The following is a 20455-nucleotide window of genomic DNA, read 5'->3' as shown; positions in this document are numbered from 1 at the left end:
TCTTCTAAAACAATCCCATGTTCCTTTGGCGGGGGCGGGGGGGGGGTGGTGGTAAAAATATAATATAAAATCTACCTTAACAAATTTCTAAGTGTAACCCATACAGTGTTGTTAACTGGATAAGCATTATTCAGTAGATCTCTAGAATGTTTTTAGTTTGCGTATTCCCAGAGAATAGCACCCCCTCAGTTTCCCCGGCCCCTGTCCACTGACAACCATAGTTCTACTTTTCTGCTCTCAGAGTTTGACTACTTTATGTATCACAAATAAGGAAACCATGCACTATTTGTCTGTCTGTGGTTGACTTGTTTCATTTGGTAGAATGTCCTCAAAGTTCATCCAAGTTGTATCATATGACAAGTTTTCCTTCTTCTTAATGGCTAAATAGCACAGACCCCATTCTTTTTATCTATTTATCCATTGATGAATATTTATATTGTTTTTAACTCTTGTGAATAATGCTTCAAGGAATATAGGAGTGCAAATGTCTCCTTGAGATTCTGATTTAAATTCTTTTAGGTAAATATTCTTAAGTGGGATGCTGGATTTTATGATAGTTTTATTTTATTTTTACATTTAAAGTATTTTAATAACCACCATATTGTTCTTCATAGTGGCTATACCATTTTCCATTCCTACCTGCAGTGCCTGAAATTTCCAAATTTTCCACATCCTTATCAGCATTTCTTTTTTGTTTTTGAATTTAATGATGACTATTTTACCAGTAGTGGTTTGATTTGTATTTAGTTAGCAATTACTGACATTAAATAACTTTTTATGTCTGTGTTGGCCATTTGTATGTTTACTTTGGAGAAATATCCTTCTGCCTTCTTAAAATTGAGGTGTTGTTATTATTATTTTGTTGAGTTGTGGGGTTTCTTACATATTTTGGGTATTAACCCCTTATGAGATAAATGGCTGGCAAATACTTCCAGTCTGTGGGTTGCAATTTTCTCTGTTTATTGCTTGCTATGCTTTAGAGAAGATTTTTAGTTGATAGAATCTACTTTACTCTTTTATATCTTTTTTTGCTTATGCTTTTGGTGTCAGATCAATGAAATTATTGCCGAGACCAATGTTATAAAGCTTTTCTAGGGGCTTTATAATTTCAGATCTTATATTGAGCTAATTTCCTTCTACTTTTATTATGAAAAGCATTGAATTTTGTCAAATGCTCTTTCTGCATTTCTTAAGATAATTATGTGATATTTCCGCCCTTTGTTCTATTAATGTGATCTGTCACATTGATTGGTTTTCGTGTTTTGAACATCCTTGCATCCCTGAAATGAATCCCACTTGATCATAGTGAATGACCTTTTTTAATGTGCTGCTGAATTCAGTAGTTATTTGACGATACTTGCATGTTTGTTCATCAGGAATATTGTCATGTAGTTTGCTTTCTTGTAATATATTTGTCCAATTTTGGTATTGGTAATTCTGGCCTCACAAAATTAGTTTGGAAGTATTTTCTTCCATTCATTTTTTTTTTGGGGGGGTGGGGATTTGGGAACGATTGATGTTAATTTTGAAATGTTTGGTAGAATTCTTCAGTGAAACCATTGCATCTTTAGAATTTCTTTGTTGAGAGTTTTTTCTTTTCCTTGCTGTACCCAGTGCCTCACACATGCTAGATAAGCACTCTACCATTTAGCTACTTATCTCACCGTTGTAAATTTTTTGCTTTGAGACAGAGTCTCATCTAAAAAATAAAAAAGTTACCTAGTCTGGCCTCAAACTTGCAATCCTCTTGCCTCATCCTCCTGAATAGCTGAGATTGCAAGTATGTTTTATCATGTTGGGAATTTTTTTTTAATTTTTAAATTAAATTATGAATTCAATCTCCTTACCAGTTATGGATTTGTTCAGATTTTGTGTTTCAGTTTTAGAAGGTTTACATTACTCAGAATTTAACCATTTCTTCTAGATAACACAGTGTGTTGAAATAAAATCATTTATATTAGTCTTTTATAATCCATTTTATTGTTCAGCATAGTTTTAATGTCTCCTTTTTTACATCTGCTTTTTTTTTTTTTTTTAAAGGAATGAGAATGTGTTAATCAACATAAATCCGGACTGGACTGTTCAAAGAACTCAGATTGCACTGTTTCTATCATTACATCTACTTTTATATATTTGTATCTCTTTTTTCCCCCTTTAACCTAGCTAAAAATTGGTTAATTTTATGGATCTTTTTATAAAATACCTGTTTGTTTTCTTCCTTTAAGTAATGTTGTTGTTTTCTAGTTCCTTGTGATATAAAGTTAGGTTGTTTGATATCTTTCTTTTTGATTAAGACATTTACTGCTTTAGACGTCTTAGTACTTTTTGTTCTTTCCATAAGTTTGGGTATGTTGTGCTTTCATTTGTTGGAACATATTTCTAATTTTCCTATTGAGCTCTTCTTTGATCCATTGGTTGTTCAAGAATGTGTTGCCTAATTTCCTTATATTTGTGAAATTTTTAATTTCCCTCTATTATTGATTTCTGTTTTTCATTCTATTGTAGTTGAAAAGGACATTTGGCATGATTTCGAACTCTTAAATTTGTTGATTTGTTTTGTGACCTATTGCAGGATCTCTCTTGCTGACTGTTCCATGTGCGATTGAGAGAAACATACCTTCTGCTATTATTGGGTAGGATGCTGTGTGTACATTTGTTAGGACCAATAGGTCTGTAGTGGTGTTCAAATCCTCTATTTCCTTACTGAAAGTGGGTTATGGAAGTCTTCAACTATCATTATGTTGTTTCTATTTCCCTCTTCTACTATTGTGTTGCTGTCAGATGTTTGCTTTTTATATTTAAGTTCTATGATATTAGCTTTATATATATATATATATATATATATATATATATATATATATATATAAACATATATTTGTGAATTAACCCTTTTGTCATTATATAATGTCCTTTGTCTCTTGTGACAATTTTCACTTAATGTCTATTATTTTAAGTATGCTTACTGTGTTCTCTGTTACCATTTGTTTTGAATACTCTTTTAACTTTCATACTACGTTTTATCTAAAATAAGTCTTATAGATTGTTTATGCTTGATTCTTGTTTTCTTCATTCATTCATCCACTGTGTGTCATTTCATTGAGGATTTGATTCATATACTTTAAAAAAATCAGTAGGGAAGGGTTTAAAATTGCCATTTTGTTAACTGCTTTTTGTCTGGTATCTTGTTAGCTCTTTTTTGCTCTTGCTGTCTTCTTTTGAATCTCATTGTATGGGTTTTGTGTTTGATTCCATATTCATTTTCTTTTGTGTATCTCATAATTATTTCCTTTGTGGTTACCATGAGACTTACATGAAACATATATTCTAAGCTGATTGACAATTTACATATATAAACTTCAATTACATACATAAACTCTGTTCTTTTACTTTTTGCTTTCTGATGTCACAAATTACTTCTTTTATATTGTATGTCTATTTCTGTAGTTTAAGATTTCTAGTTATTTATACTTTTGTCTTAACTCATATTCCAGAATTAAAAGTGACTTATGCACCATGTTACCACATTATAGGATTTTTGTATTTTTTACATATTTACCTTTGCCAGAAAATTTTATGCTGTCCTATGCTTTTGTATTCTATCTAATGTCCTTTTATTTCAACTTGAAGGACTTTTTTTTTTTTTAAACATTTCTTGTAAGGCGGGTCTTGTGGTGGTGAAATCTCTGTGCTTTGATTTATCTGGGAATATCTTTATTTCTCTATTTCTAAAGGATGGTTTTGCCAGATATAGTAGTATTGGTCCTCCTCCACCCCACCCCCATTGCTTTAATTATATCGCCCACTCCTTTCTGGATTGCAAGATATCTGCTGAGACATCTACTGAGATAGTCTTATGGGGACTCCTGTAATAATCCCATGATTCTAAATCAATTTATTTATCAAAGACTTGAACTCTGAATGTGAAAAGAGAAAGCATGGAGATTTTGAATCCAGGTCTTAAGACAGTTAATTACAGGTCCTTACCAGCTTATTTTAAATTTAAGGAAAAGCCTGAGTATTATTTTCTTTCTTTTTCTTTTCTTCCTGCCTCTGAAATAGTATAAGGCTCAAGAGCTAGTATTGACATCTCAAGTAAATAAATATATTTACATGTTATTTATTATGAACATATCAACCCATACTTAAAATTATGTAAAAAATATATTTTCCACAGATATACAACTGTATCTTTTTTTTTTTTTTTCTCCAAGTAAAATAACAAATGTTTTATTCTTTCCATTTAACTGGACTTTTAATTTGGGCTACCATCTTTCAAAACTTTCTTAAGTCTTAGACTATTTCCTACTCTGTTTCTTTATTTCTGAGGTGGCCAGAGGAAAAAACACGTAACTTCTAGTAGGGCCAGGGCTCTTTAGACAAAACAAAACAAAACAAACAAAACAAACCTGTACTCTTAGGCATAAATACAGTGCTTTATTTCTTTCTTGACAATATAATTAAAACATTTGTTTAAAAGCCACATGACAAAATACACTATTTTATAAGATGCCACTAAATGTGCTGATTACCTTTCCCAGAACTAAGAATCTGTCAGAGTGTCTTGGTAGAAATCTTCCCACAAGGGTATAATTCATTTGAGATGAGTGCAAGGCAATCTAAGATAACCTTTTGTTTTTAATTAAAATGGGAAATAAGAAGCCAATTCAAAAATTTGTCTCCCTTCATTTGCCCAAGGTGAGAGAGTGATAGAATTTCTGTTCTGTTAAAAACACCATAAATTCTGGCTGTGTGCAGAGAGGCTGCAGTCCTTGCATGTGTGGCTCCACTAGCTGCCATGGTCAAGCACAATCAGGATCACTAATGAATTAATGTTTAACCGTCACTTTTTTGTTGGTGGGGTTAAAAAGATATTTTTTCTTCTTGAAACTGAATTAAAGTAGATGTCTTCTAACCTTAGAAGGAACAAGCTTTCTAAGATTAGAACAGATAGTGGAAATTAACAAATACTGGACAACTAACCTTTGAAATGCAGTACATGGAAGATCATTTTTTACTTTGGCACTCCCTTTGTGCTCACTCAAAGTAGAGATTCAGCAAATGATTTTGAATTGAATTTTTAAAAGTAATCTTATTAAGATATAATATTATATTCAGGCCAGTCATTCAAAGTATACTGTTCAGTAGCTTTTAGTGTATTTGCAGAGTACAAATCTCACTACAGTCAATTTGAGCACATTTTTATCACCTTCGAAAGAAACTCCATAGGCATTTTAAGTTATTCACTATTTCCTATTTCTTAACTTTTTTCCTGGCCCCACCCCTCCCAAAAAGTCCTGGGCAACTACTAGTCTAATTCTCTTTCTGTAGATTTGCCTATTCTGGGCATGTCTTTCATATAACTGAGATCCTATAACACATGTCTTATGATTGACTTTTCATATTTAGCCTAATGTTTTTAAGGTTCATTTGTGTTGTAGCATGTATCAGTACTTCATTTCTTTTTATGGCTGCGCAATATTCCTTTGTTTAGTTATCCTATACTTTATTTTTCAATTCGTCAGTTGTTGACCATTAATATAATTTCCACTTTTGGAACACTGATTAATGCTGCTATTTACATTAATCTACAAGTTTATTTAGACATGTTTTAGTTTTAGCTCTTATATTTAGGTCTAAAATCCATTTTAAGTTAATTTTTTACATGTGATGTGAGAAAGGGGTCCAGTTTTATTCTTTCGCATGTAGCTATCCAGTTGGTGGAATTCAGCACTATTTTATAAAGAGACCTTTCTTTTCTTCTGACATTTTTTTCTTGTCATATTTATTGAAAACAAACTGATTACAAATGTAAGCATTCATTTCTGGAGCCTGTATTCTATTCCATTGAGTTGTATTTTTATTCTTGTGTTTGTATTGTACTGTTTTGATTATTGTAGCTTTGTAGTAAATTTGGGGTTTCTCAAACTTCCCAATTCCAGATTTGAATTTGAGTCCTCAAATTCTGTTCTTCCTACTTGAGATTGTTTTGTCTATTTAGTGTCTCTTGCTTTTACATATGAATTTTAAGACCAGTGTCTTAATTTTTGCAAGGAAGCCAGCTGGGATTTTGATAGGAGTTGCATTCAATTTGTAAATGAATTTGGGAAATATTTTCATCTTAACAATTTTACATTGTGTGATCCATGAATAAATTGCTTTTATCATTTTGTTACATGTAAAGATTGAAATAGGAACCTATAGAAATTTTAATCCATTAATTCTTAATCCCCTTATAATATACCAATTTTAATTATTTTGCATTGGAGGAACCCATTGAATATTTCATTATTATAGATCTTATTTTGTTGTTTTTAATACAGCTGAAATTTGACTTTTTGTTAGAACTACAGATTTCGTTGGAGTAGAATATATATTAATGTATGTATTGTTTTGAATTAATGTTATAGTTGTTTAAGAAAAATACTTTGGAAGCTAATTATAAAAAGTGGAATGCTATTGGTATTGCCATTAATAACAAATAGCTAACTGACATTTTTGTTTTCTGATTTATTTATTGTCATATTCCTTTCAAGAAAAAAAGAGGTAAACATTGCTTTATAAATTGATTGCTTGCTTTTAGAATAAGTTGTAGTTAATATATATTTACATTCATCTTAGGTACCAAATCTGATTCCAGTCTTGATGTTCAAATTGGGAAGACCACTGGAACCTATATTATATAATGATGTATTGTATACTTTACCTATGCTTGGTGTTCACAAGGTTAGTATATTAATCAGTTTACTTGGGAGAAAAAAAGAAAATGAGACCTAAATAGTACATTGAATTCAATTTGGTATTATGATATTGTAAGCCCCAATAACTATTTCCCTTATTGGGCCATGTTTAATCATTAAAAAATTTGTAAATTTGTTGTAATTACTTATACATTATAGTAGAATGTATTTTGACATATATATGGTATATAACTTTCCATTCTTCTGGTTGTACATTGGTCATGTAATAATATATGTACATAGGATAATAATGTCTGATTCATTCTGCTATTTTTCCTATTCCCATTCCCTATCCCTTCCTTTCATTCTTCTTTGTTTAATCCAAAGTACTTCTGTTCTTCCCTACCTACCCCCAATAATTAATTCTTCTAAGTACTTCATATCCAAATTTTCACATTGACTTTCTCTGAGATCCTCTGAGGTCCTGTTTTTTCTAAGATTCTGTTCCCCCAGGATTGCTAGCTAGCCCTTCCCAAAGTTATTTCCCATCCTCTAAGAAGATGAGTAATATTTCAGCAAGCTTCCATTTCAGTCTTCACTTAATAGCAAGGAATTTAAAATGCTTTTGTCGACCTTAAGGCTGTCTACATTTACATTTATGAATCCAGCGTTTCTTTAATATTTTCCTAGGTGTGTGTAGGACAGATTCTGCGAGTAATCCAACTGCTTGGAACTACCCCACAACTAAGGGGTGTCACTTTGCGCCTGTTGACATCTTTGTGGGAAAAACAGGTAAGCTCAGAAGTACACTTGTATGAGTATTAACATGTTCCTTTCAGTGAAGAAAAATGTCATTATGTGTGACAGTGCTTTGATGTAGTGGTGTGAGTGGTATCAATGATTGCACTGAGTAATTTTGATTTATTGTGATGTATTTGATCTATAATATAGTCAGTTGTGATTGGCTCTCAGAGTAGTTGAGAATATAAAATAATCTTTTTTCCTTATTTCTGAAATTTATCTTTCTATTTGTGTGAGAAAGTAATGGAAATATGGTTGTAAGTGATTAGAGCCTTTGTAATTAGGATGAGACATAGCCACTTTCTTCTTTTTTTATGAAATGATACAGTACATGGGTCTGTACGAAAATCTTCAGTAATCACAACAGCATTCTTCTCGGCTGATTAGAAGAAATGCATTATAATTTCCAATGCAAATGTAAGATTTGGAGGTAAACATTGTTGCATAAAAGGAGATAATGATTATTCATCTCATGTTGGGAAATTACCTTTTTTTGTGAAACTGCCTTATTAGGACCGTGTGTATCCTGAGCTACAACGCTTCATGGCCATGTCTGATGTGCCTTCTCTCTCTGTGGGCAAGGAACTGCAGTGGGAGAAACTGATTGCAAAAGCAGCATCAATCAGAGATATATGCAAGCAAAGGTAAAATGTGCTTAATTCTTGGATATATTTTGATATATATATACATGTATATATATACATGTATACATATATAAATATTTACTTTTTAAAAAATATTATTATATGAAAGAATAAAGAATTTTTCAATGCATGTTTTTTGATTGTAATATTTAGTACTATTGGACATTAACTTTGAGAAGCAAGTATGTCTTTCCCTTTCAGGTCTAGTCTTGTTTCAAACTTACGGGATATTTATATACTTTTCTGGATAACAATTTAAAATTACAGTAAAACATATGATGTCATGCTTTCTATTTTTCTGTATATAAGTTCCTGAAAACTAAGCTGTGGATTACAGTCCTAAGATGTTCTTTTTTTATATTATGCCTATGTTATATCTGATCTTACAAGTGTTTTTACAGGGAAGAGGGCTGGTGTTGTGTGCAGTGGTAGAGCGCTTGCCTAGCATATGTGAGGCCCTGGGGTTCGATTCTCAACACTGCATATAAATGAAGTAATGGTCCTTCGACAACTAAAAAAAAAATGTTTTTTTAAAAAAAAACATTTTTAAAAAAGCATTTTTATAGTGAAGATTTTATGTGTGACTCACTGTATGGAATTATTAGGACTTTATAACAAGGATGTAAATAATGTTGAATTTCCATCCAAAATGTAACCCATAGGTGAAGATAGACAGCTGACTGTTCTAGATTAGAGACTACTAAATAGGTTAGAGGAGGTAAGACTGAAATGCAAGAACAAAGCTCTAACTTTCCTTTTTTTTTTTTTTTCTTGCATGGGGTAAGGTAAAAATATTTGCAGAGAAAATAGAGTGTGTTTGAATTCACCTTTAGTCTTGCAGTTTTGTGTGTTAATTACGCCTCTGCCTAGTAGCATTCTGGAAGCCTCTTGCTTACTGTCAGTGACCGAGGTGTGAATGGCACTTCCTAAAATTGGGTGGTCATTTGGCTCAGATTTTGATCACATGGATAATTTCTGTTTTCTTTTCTAGGCTTCTGCCTTTCTGCAACACACACACACCCACAAAATCACCTCAGTCCAAATTATATTAAATATATATATATATATATCACAAATATGCAGCCCAACACCTGGAAGTCTGCATTGTATTGAGGTGTTGGCATGGAAAAAATTTTAGATTTGAGAGAGGTTAATAGCAGACATTCTGATTTTACATACTTAAGGCTGAGATTCAGGAGAGATTGGCTATCAGAACAGTTCAGAGACAATAGATAACTTATTCAGTGTTCCTTTCAGATACTACCTTAAGATATGTTGGAATTTTTCAGCTTTAGAAAACCATTTCCATTTGTGGGGCAGTAAACAAATGGAATCCTGTCAGGCCATTTCCTCAATTGATAGTTTGTTAATTAGGAAAAAAATATATCATTGAAGGATAAGCAGGAATTCTGAGAATAGACCTGTGTAACTCTGCAGTTACAGATGTTCTGGGCACAGCACAGTAAATGTGGAACAGCTAGGAGGAAGGGGAGAAGGATGTCAGGTGGTCTGGAAGTGCCTGGTGGGAGACAGGCACTCAGTCACTTGTAATCTGTATCAGTGTTTTTATCATCATCAGCACTGTGGTGTTATCACGTTAGTATTTCTACTACCATAAATCATCTCCTGATCAAATCTCTGTTTTCATAGTGCCTGGTCTCAGAGCAGATACCAGGCTGAAATAGTTCTGTCTTTACTAATAATCTCAATAAGATAAGTCAGTATTTTTTTTATCATTATTATAGACTTGAGTTTTTCTCAATTCAGACCATATAGGATTTCTGGTTTAGGAGAATAAAACTTGTTAAAAGGTGTTTTTTGAATAAATTTTTATGTAAAAAAAAAATGAGCATTGTCAGTAGAAATCAACATGGTATAAATATTTGAAGAAAAACACGATGTTATTATTTGAGGGTTAACATATAGTAGGCACCTGGGGAAAGAAAAGCCGTAATGCTTTTTGCTCAAAAGGTCTGGGAATGGAGGTGGGTGTGGTGGGTACATGCCTGTAATCCCAGCCACTTGGGGAGGTGGAGGCAAGAGGACTACAGTTCAAGGCTAGCCTGGTCACATTGGCAAGAATCTGTCTCAAAACTAAAGAAAAGAAAAAGGCCAGGATGTAGCTCGATGTACAAGGCTCTGGGTTTAATCATAGTATTATAAAAAACAAAAACAAAAACTGGGAATAGTAAGCTCTAATTTTGTTTTTAAATTGTCATTTCTTGCAGGCCCTATCAACATGGTGCAGACATGTTGGCAGCTATTTCTCAGGTGCTGAATGAGTGCACCAAGCCTGATCAAGCTACTCCAGCAGCCTTGGTGTTACAAGGTCTTCATGCACTCTGCCAAGCTGAAGTAGGTGCTTTTGAGTTGTTTTGGGTAACTCTGAAGAAAATAATTTAAAAGCCATGTTAGCTACTAGGATGTAAGATTAGATTCAGATAATAAAAGCCTGAATATTAATTCTCAGAGATTTTTGTTTGGAAGAATAAAGCAGGACCTTTAAAATTATAGAGAAGACTCTTAAACCATCTGGTCATGTAGACATTCTCTAGCCACCAAAGAAAACTTTTGGTTTTCTACTTGTTCTTATTTATTTTTATTAAAATAGAAAAGATACTTATGTTTATAGGATTCTTGAATATATTACTTAATTTTGTGACTAGAGCATCTTAGATTCAGGTGAGGTGAGGAAATTGGCATAGTCTATAGCCATCAAAAATTATTATTGATTTGAAGATTGACGAAGGAATCTTTGTTTCCCAGTGATTAGATTGTTGGGGGTGGGTAAACATTAGAACCGAACTCATAAGCCATTTTCTGAGCTTTAGACTATTCCTGGAATTACAGCATAGCAGAGAATATTTACTGTCTTGAAGAAATATGATAATTACATCAAAGACCATTCATTGCCTTAGCCAAAGCTTTTGAAATGGTAAATGTACATATTGTTGCTTTTAATGAATGAGGATACGTGGAATTCTTGTAAGGTTATGGCTAATTATGGGTTAAAATGAAAGAATCATAATAATATAAGCAATAACTATATTGAGTGTTTATATGCTCATGTCCTTGTGCTAAACACTTTTCTGTTATGATCCCCAACAATGCTGCAACATAGGAATTAATACCATTTACAGTTGAGAAAAATAGATTTGAGAAAGAAGTTAGACATTCGTTCAGGATCTTGGTAAGAGAATAAACTTTTGTGTGGACACTTATTTCATCAGATGGTGAACATCATTCCTATTGAGAGACTGGTGTGTGGTAGTGACAGTGCTTCAGATGATGTGCCCAGTAGTTAGAAAAGTTGTTAGAACTTTATGGTGGAAGATGGTTACAGGAGGGGATTACTATATATATCCAAGGACTTTTGTCTTTTATTGCTTTAATCACTTTAGGGATTTGGGAATATCATTTAATAATTATATTACTATTTAAGATTTATTTATGCTAATAAAGCTAAACCTTATTTTTCAATAGGTTTGGAGCAGAAACAGAATTCTATGCTTCTCTTTCCAAAAATTGACCACTTTTATTATTTTGAAGTATTTCCTTTTCTTATTTTTTCCAAATAGGCATCAACTCATTTCTGAAATTAACTTTTCCCCCCTAATAAATAGTAATTCAGTCTTCCTGTTTCTACAATTCCATTGTTTCCTGCTGTTACTGTAAAATTTATGTCAATGCTTACTAACTCATAAAAGATGTCCTGAGTTTGGCACTGACTTTTCTTGTTCATTTTTTGTAAGGCATCATCATTAATGGTGGTTAGTAACTCTCGAAATGAAAAATATTGCCTGGTGTGGTAGGAAAGCATCATTGTTTTAGACACTTGTGGAATTTTATCTGATAACCAGTTGTTAGCTGTGTGTCCTTTGACTAATTTGCGTATCTTCTCTAAGATTTTGTTTCTTCAAATGAGGATGAAATCACATTATACAGAAAAGACCTAGCATAATATCTACTTAATATCTACCCATATACATGCTCTCTAAATGTTGAATTTTCTCCTGGTATGAATTAGTACTTATTTGGATAAAATTAATGCCATCAAGGAGGGTCTAAATAACTTTTTAATTTTTTCCTTGAAATAAATGTATGATGTGATAAATTTAACTTTTTCTTCCAAATGGCATCCTATCTTCGTTCATTTTGTACTTCATGGAGACTTTTGGGATTGTTGAATACTTTGTCCCTACTCCAGTCTCCCAATCTAAACCATTACCCAAAAAGTTAATTTTTGAGTCCATTATTATACAGTGCTACCTTATTTTCACATTCTTTTGTATTCTAGAAGAATTGAGGCATCATATTTAGATATTTAATAAAGTCTATATCTTATTTTGATGCCTCAACAGTCCTTCCTGCATTTAATTAAAGGTTTCCTTTCCCATTATGCCCTCCACTAAAACTACAAAATCCAAATCCCATATCTTTTTTTATCAAAATTCCCTTTTAAGAAACTTGACTAATATATTACAAATTAAATAAGAATTCCATATGTTGTCTATCTAACCATAGCTGCTAGTTTCCTTAAATTCTTTTTTTTTAAATATTTTTTAGTTGTCAATGGACCTTTATTTTATTTATTTCTATGAGGTGCTGAGAATCGAACCCAGTACCTCGCACATGCTAGGTAAGCACTCTACCAAAAGAGCCACAACCTCAGCCTCCTTAAGTCCTTTTTAAAACAAGATGGGCATTAATAAGTAATAAAGCAATTCCAGCAGTATTGCTTTATTACTTATCAATAAAGTAATAAGTAATAAAGTAATAAGTAATAAATAATTTTTAAAATAAAAAATTGCTTCATTTTACTTTAAAAAATTGCTTCCTTACCCTTTATTTTTCATCTGTTTCTTTTCTAGAATGTAAACTATATTATTGATGCTTATTTGACATGAATAAGTCATATATACTGTGCTTTCTTTATACAAATGACAAATGTCCTGAGTTGTGGTATTTGTAGAAACTGCGTTTCTATTAGTTTTGGTAATAAAAATGTTCTTTTTAAATGTCTGGTCATGAATAGCTTTATGTTCATCTAAATAAGTAGAAAAAATCGCTTTCCCTTTCTATCTTGACTTTCTGACTTTATACAGAATAAAACATCTTGATGGTAGTACTGTATCTCTTGGTTTTATTTAAGGCTTCCCAGGCTCTGTGTGTGTGCTTCCATTATTTGTGAAGCTGTACCTTGATAGTCTGTGCTGCATGTTAAAATTTAAAATCTACAGAATTCAGCAGTTCTGGGTGGACTGTGCTCATTACTTTTGGGCTAATCTTTTGCTTTCTGGCTAGCTTGCTGTCCTGGGGAGTCAGTGTGCATTCTGGGAGCTCTGCCTCCTAATTGATGTCATGTGTGAAGCCTTGCCAGAGCCACCAATTTCAAGAATGAAAATATTCAGCATAGTTAAAAATTCATTTCCCAGCAGCATTTGGTAGTGATTTGTCTATCCATTACTTTTCAGATCTTTGACTATCAAATATCATTAAGACCAGAGAAAGATAGCCTGAAACAACAAAATAAAGCAAATCAGCAAGAATAAGAATAATCAGGATAAGCCCAGCTTTGAGAATATCTCAGTTAGAAAGCCGTTAAAAATCAAATTTTGCAGGGATTTTCTGAACTTTACCTTTGTGTAAGAAGTAGCACTTTTTCCCTTTAAGGTTGACAATGAACATCTGTTTTGAAGTCATAATATGAAGTTTATTTATCATTGAGAGAGCCTGATTAAGCTTATATTTACTGCTGCTAACTCATTTGCATGGAGACGAATGAGAGGGATTGGAAAGGATGGAGTCTACTCAAATACCAGCTCTGTCAGCGCAAAGATTTAGTTTCCAGTAGAGTTTCTCTAGTGCTTCTTTGCTAAACAAAAAATAGAAGCCTCTAGGATTCTTGGCTGACCATGAAGACAAGGATGTAATTTGGCAGTTTGGAATTAGAAAAGAAATTTATTCTTTTTTTTTTACATTATTGACATGTTGAATTGGACTTTGTACATTTCTTTTTTAGGGAACTACTTTTTAAAAAACCATATTTCCTGGGTATCTAGTATGAACTTGACCATCATGTGGGATTGTAAGATTTCATTTAATAGAGAGGAAACAGAGGCTCTGGTGATTTAGGTAACTTTCCCAAGGTTATGTGGCTCGGCTCACAAAAGTGGACCTAGACTCTGAGTCTCAGGCTGGGGATGTAGCTCAGTTGATAGAGTGCTTGCCCCGCATGTACAAGATCCTGGGTTCAATCCCCAGCACCACGAAAAAGACTGAGTCTCATGCTCTTTTGTTACTCCAGGTTTCCTTCCTTTGAAAAATGTGAGCATTGAAAGAAAGTAATTTTATTTATATTGAATCCAAGGGTTTGTCATTTTCAAAGGAAAATAATATTCTTGCATTCTTTTCCATCTGGCATCTAATTTTCTTACTTTCTGACTTTAAACAGAATAATTGTTTTAAGAAACAATATTCTCACTTTTTTGGAGACAAGTTTTATTGAGATATAATCCACATTTATGCAACATATCCATTTACTGTATATCATTCAATGTTTTAAATGTATTTACAGAGTTATGCAGCTATCGCCACAACAAATATTATAACATCCTTCTTACCCACCCCCCAAAAAACCCCACACCATACCCTGTAGTTCTCACCCTATTCTCCACATTCCACATTCCCCCTAGCCTTAGGCATTTTACCTTCTCTCTTAACAAGTTCACCTATGCTGGACATTTCATATAAATGGAAACAGAATATATGGTATATTGTCTTCTGTGACCAACTTCTTTCACATGTTATGTATTCAAAATTTATTTAGGTTGTAGCAGGTGTCCATGCTTCATTTCTCTTTTATATTTAAGTGATAATCTATATGGCTATGCCACATTTCATTTATCGATTCATCAATTGATGGACATTTGGATTTGTTCCCATTTTTTGGCCATTATGAATAATGCTGTTGTGAACATTTGTATAGGTTTTTGTGTAGACATATGTTTTCATTTTTGGAGGTCTGCACTGTGAGTGGAATTGTAAGGTCATGCAGTGACTCTGTTTTAACCATAGAAGGAATTGCCAGACATTTCCAAAGTGACTGCTGTTTTACATTGGCACCAGCAATGTTGTATGATGGTTCTAATTTCTTCATATCCTCGTTAATACTGTGGTTATCTCTTATTTTTTTATTTATTGGTTCTTTTTAATTACACATGACAGCAGAGTCCATTATGATATAGTGTACAAGCATGGAATATATCTTATTCTAATTAGCACTCTCTTTTAGTAGATGTACATGATGGTGGGATTCATTGTGGTGTATTCATTTATGTACATAGGAAAATTATATCAAATTCATTCACTATTTTTCCTTTTCCTATCCCCCTTTCCTTCCTTTCAACCCCCTTTGTCTAATAGAATAGAACTTCTATTCTTTCACTCCCCACATTTATTGTGTGTTAGCTTTCACATATTGGAAAACATTCAACTTTTGGTGTTTGGGGATTGGCTTATTTTACTTAGCATAATAGTCTCGGATCCATCCATTTACTTGAAAATGTCATAAAGTCACTCTTCTTAATGGCTGAGTAATACTGTATTGTATGTATGTATATATGTGTGTGTGTATATATATGTGTGCATGTATATATATATACACACACACCACATTTTCTTTATCCATTCATTTGTTGCAGGGCACCTAGCTTGGCTCTGTAGCTTAACTTTGTTTTGAAAATAATGCCCATCCTAGCAAGTAGGAAATGGTATTTCATGTGATTTATATTTGTGTTTCCCTGATGATAAATGATATTGAACATCTTTTCTTATTTTTATTGTTTTATCATTTGGGACAAAAGTCTCTTCAGATCCTTTCAATATTCTTTTATTCATTGCTTTTAGTTCCTGCTTAGTGAAGCTGCATTTCATTCTTACAGGAATGATTAGTGAAACAATTTTGTCCAGACACTTAAGTAAGGGATAGTGAAAAAGCATGAGCTTGATTTGGGGGCCTTTTACTTCAGAGAGTTTATCCAACCATATGAAAGATAGATGAAACACACATATTATGTTGTTTTTGCTACTCTGTTCACATGCCACATTTTTTCTTTTCCTCCCTCCCTCCCTCCCTCCCTCTCTCCCTTCCTTCCTTCCTTCCTTTCTTCCTTCTTTCCTTCCTTCCTTCGATTGTTGTAGTATATATTAGTACTTCGTTCCTTTTTATGGCTGAGTAGAGTGCACTGTATAGGTGCATCAAATTTTATTTATCCATTCACCAGTTGATGGACATTTGTTGCTTTCTTTTTCTTTTTCTTTTTTTTTTTTTTTTTTTTTGCTATTGGAAATAACAGTGCTCTGAACATTTGTGTACAAGCATTTGTGTGGATATATTTTTTTCTTGGATATATATCCAAAAGTGTAATTGCTGGATCCTGTGATAACACTTTTAAGTGTTTGAGGAACTGCCAGAGTACTTTCTAAAGCAGCTATGTAGTTTTTCATTTCTACTAACATATCTTTTTTTATTTGTTTTCCCCAAATAGCACAGATATCCTTAGGCAGGCATTACCATGGAAGAATAATTATCTGTTACCTACATTTTTTTTTTTACTTAAAACAAAAATGTAGATGTAGTGGATAGTCATATAAGAAAGGAATGCAATTATCTATATTCTGTCATATAGGAGAGTTGCCAGGAAAGAGGAGTTTTCTTGGCCAGTTGTTTGCTTCTTACTTTCTGTGGTAGATTGCCAGCCCTTTTCTTAATAGGTACCCTCTTGGACCAGCAAACGATAATAATCCTTTAAAGTATTTCATGTTTGTCATAATAAGGAAGTTTGTCCTTAGATAAATGCCACTAACTTATGCAAATCTGAGTTTGAAAAATTATGGGAGTTGGGGTTGTGGCTCAGTGGTCGAGTGCTCACCTAGCATGCATGAGGCACTGGGTTTGATTGTTAGCACCACATAAAAATAAAATAAAGAGATTGTGTCCATTTTAAACTAAAAATAAATATTAAAAATGTGGCTTATTTTTTATTATTATAGAATTAATGTTTTAGAAAATTCAATATTAATTTAAAAATCTATGGAGAGGATATCTGCTCTTTCTTGATAAGACTCACCTGCTTTTCCACACTGTAGTCATCACTTGATGCAAAGAACCATTAGCATTTCCTTTAGATCTGTGTGTACTCTAATTTTTTGCATTTTTCTTGGCTTCTATATTTACATAATTTACTTGATTCAGGTAGTTCTTGTCAGGGTGTCCTTTATTTCTGTATTATAAGTAACTTCATATGTGATCTCAGTTTGATGTTGTAACAAATCTCTCTTCATCTTCTTGAACTGCTCTTGATAAAACATGTTACATGGTCAAGCATGTATGAGGCCCTGGGTTCAATCCCTAGCACCACAGGAAAAAAAAAACAAACAAAGATATTACATGATAGTCAGTAAACATGTGAAAAGTGTTGACATCATCCTTGGTTATTTAGAGATGGATGCTCCTATACCACAATTGAAAAAGAGAAGAAGTAATTGGATATCTCATACTCTTGGCAACTTCTGCGGAAAAGTACTTGGCAATTTTTTATGGAAAGATGAATATAAATCTACTGTTTTAGTTAGATTTGTATCACTGTGACTAAATACCTGACAAGAGCAACTTAGAAGTGGGAAGGTTTATTGAGGGCTCACGATTTCTGAGGTTTCAGCCATAGATGACTGAGGCCATTGCCCTGGGCCTAAGGTGAGGCAGCACATCATGGTGAAAGGGCATGGCAGAGAAAAGTTGCTTTCCTCATGGCAGCAAGAAAGGAGGGAGAGAGTGTGGGCAGCAGGGAGAGAGAGACACAAAAGAGCCTCAGGAACAATAACCCTGAGCCAGTTCATTCAAACTAATATGGACTGATTAACTTGGAGCTCTCAGAATCTGATCATTTTTACCTCTGAATATTCCTGCATTAATAGGCACTTTGGGGGGACACCTCATATCCAAACCATAATATCTACCTTATGATCCAGCAATTCTACTTCTAGATATTTACACCAAACAAAAGGATTTATGTAGGACTGACATGTAATGTCTTTTTTGTTTATTTTTTTTCCCCTGTGATGCTAGGGATTGAACTCAGGGCCTTATTTTAGGTTTATTAATGACAGCATATTTGAAAATAATGCCACTGTCTACCTGCTAGCAAATGATTAAGTAAATTATGTATTTGTGCCATGGAATACCATTCTGCAGTAAAAGGAACAGATCACTGCTACTTGCACTAACATGAAAGGAGTCAGGCATAAAAAGAATCTTTCTATACTGTATGATGCATTTTTAAAAAATGAAATTCAAGAATAGGTTAACTAATTTATGGGAATGGAAATCAATGATGGTTGACCTGGAGTAAGGGTAGTGGGTAGACTAGAAAGGAACGTGAGGAAACTTTATGGGTATTGGTTATGTTTGCATCATTTAGTTTAGTACTTTGTTAGCCATGTGTGGCTAGTGATCACTTGAATTATGGCTAATTCAAATTGTGATGTGCTTTAAGTGAAAATATTGTACAGAAAAATGAAAAATACAATCATGTGTTGCATAACATTTTAGTCAACAGTTGACTATATCACACCAGTTCCATAAAATTATATTGCCTAGTGATGTCATTGCTGTCTTAGTTTAGGTATGCTCTGTGATGTTTGCACAATGACAACATTAACCACATATCTATCAGATGGATTCCTTCTTGATAAGCAACACATGGCTGCATCTCATTGTTAAAATATTAAAAACTGAGTACATATCAAAGTGATAATATTTTGGATATATTGGTTGTAAATATAGTGAAAAAAATATTGATCAAAATAGTTTTATCTCTTTTTTTCCCCCTCCTCATACCAGGGATTGAACCAGGGGCACTCAACCACTGAACCACATCCCCAGTCCTTTTAATATTTTTTATTTTGAGATAGGGTCTCACTAAGTTGCTGAAGCTGGCTTTGAACTTGTGATCCTCCTACCTCAGTCCCCCAAGCCACAAACTATTAGGATTACAGGCATGCACCACTGTGCCCAGCTCCCTCTCCTTTTTTTGATGTGGTTACTGGAAATTTTAAAAGTTTACCTTTGTCTTGTATTTTCTGAATCTCTGTCTTGGCCAAATTGTACTTACATGTGTGTGTCATTAGTCAGAGTTCACCGAACTATACAGGTAGGATCTGTTCTTTTGGCAGTATGTAATGTATTCTACTTCCATAAAACAAACAAAAAGCTACTTTTTTAAAGTGCATGTTACTATGTTCATCATTTGGTATAAGTTATATCCTATATCAAGCATCACAATAATTTTGTGGATGGTGTTTACTAATGAATTTAGAAAGTCTCACATATCCAACTAACATGGAAATACGTGAAACATAAAGATTTGAATGCTTTCATTTGATTATAATTTGTGCTTTTCCCACTCTATCATGTTGCTTCACCAATTGTGATAAAAGTGTGAGTGTACTTTGGGAACAGTTTAAGTTCTGCTTCTTCAGTCATTGAGAAATCAGTGACTCTAAGTGGCAGTGAATGAGTCATAATATCCCTGAAAGATAATTCTGTAACTGCCTAGGAATCAAGTAACATTGCTACTAATGTTTCAAGGGGGAAAATAACTCCCTGTCTAAACAAATTGCCCAGGGTTGGAGAAGAAACAGCTTATAGTGTGTGCAGAAATGAAAATCAATGCATTGTGCTTAAAAAGAGGACTCATTCACTTTTAACTTTTTCTCTCTTAAATTCTTAGGATGGGGATGTGAGGCAGTGCCAGCCCTATATTTCCTTAATCAGCTGTGAGTCTGTTGTAGCAAAAATTAATAGGCGTTGCAGAATCATGAAGAGAAGCTCTTTCATCTTGCCCAGCTCCATGAGGGTGTTATATTTTCAAAGCAGAGTATTGTATAATTGAGCAATAGATAAGAAGGGGAGGGGCCTTTCCTGGGGATTCTTGACCGCTCAAAGAGTTCATTTCAGGCCATTTGTCACAGCAGTGATTTCCCCGGAAATACCCTGTGCCAAGGTTATGTTTTGGCTATTCTATCCCCTTTTATTTATTTACTTTCTGAAATCATGGTGGAAGGTAGTTGTCTGCGCCCTCTCTCATCATTCTAACCCTTTGTTTAGGGTCTCCTTCCGAGCCCCAGGGGGTGGGAGCAATTTTCAATGGGACTCAGCAGGTTTGGAAGGTTTTAGGCAGTTAGTGTGATATAAAAATGGCCAATAGAAATCCTACATTTTGTTTAAGCATTTTTTAGCGTGATAAATATAATTTAGTATGGAAATGTGAT

At 33.4% G+C, this 20455-nt stretch overlaps 1 protein-coding gene across 4 annotated transcripts in view; it reads left to right on the top strand.

Annotated features, from left to right (window-relative positions):
• The window catches only part of Focad (focadhesin), a 282028-nt gene that overhangs the window by 126447 nt on the left and 135126 nt on the right, over positions 1–20455 (top strand). For all 4 annotated transcript variants that reach the window (XM_076843402.2, XM_076843401.2, XM_077108651.1 and 1 more), the window contains 4 exons: positions 6619–6723; positions 7368–7469; positions 7992–8122; positions 10351–10477. In XM_076843402.2, coding sequence (XP_076699517.2) covers positions 6619–6723; positions 7368–7469; positions 7992–8122; positions 10351–10477 — 465 coding nt within the window. The remainder of the gene's footprint in view (positions 1–6618; positions 6724–7367; positions 7470–7991; positions 8123–10350; positions 10478–20455) is intronic.

Source organism: Callospermophilus lateralis, chromosome 2, assembly GCF_048772815.1.
Source record: "Callospermophilus lateralis isolate mCalLat2 chromosome 2, mCalLat2.hap1, whole genome shotgun sequence".
NCBI lineage: Eukaryota > Metazoa > Chordata > Mammalia > Rodentia > Sciuridae > Callospermophilus > Callospermophilus lateralis.
This window is presented reverse-complemented; position numbering and strand designations above follow the sequence as displayed.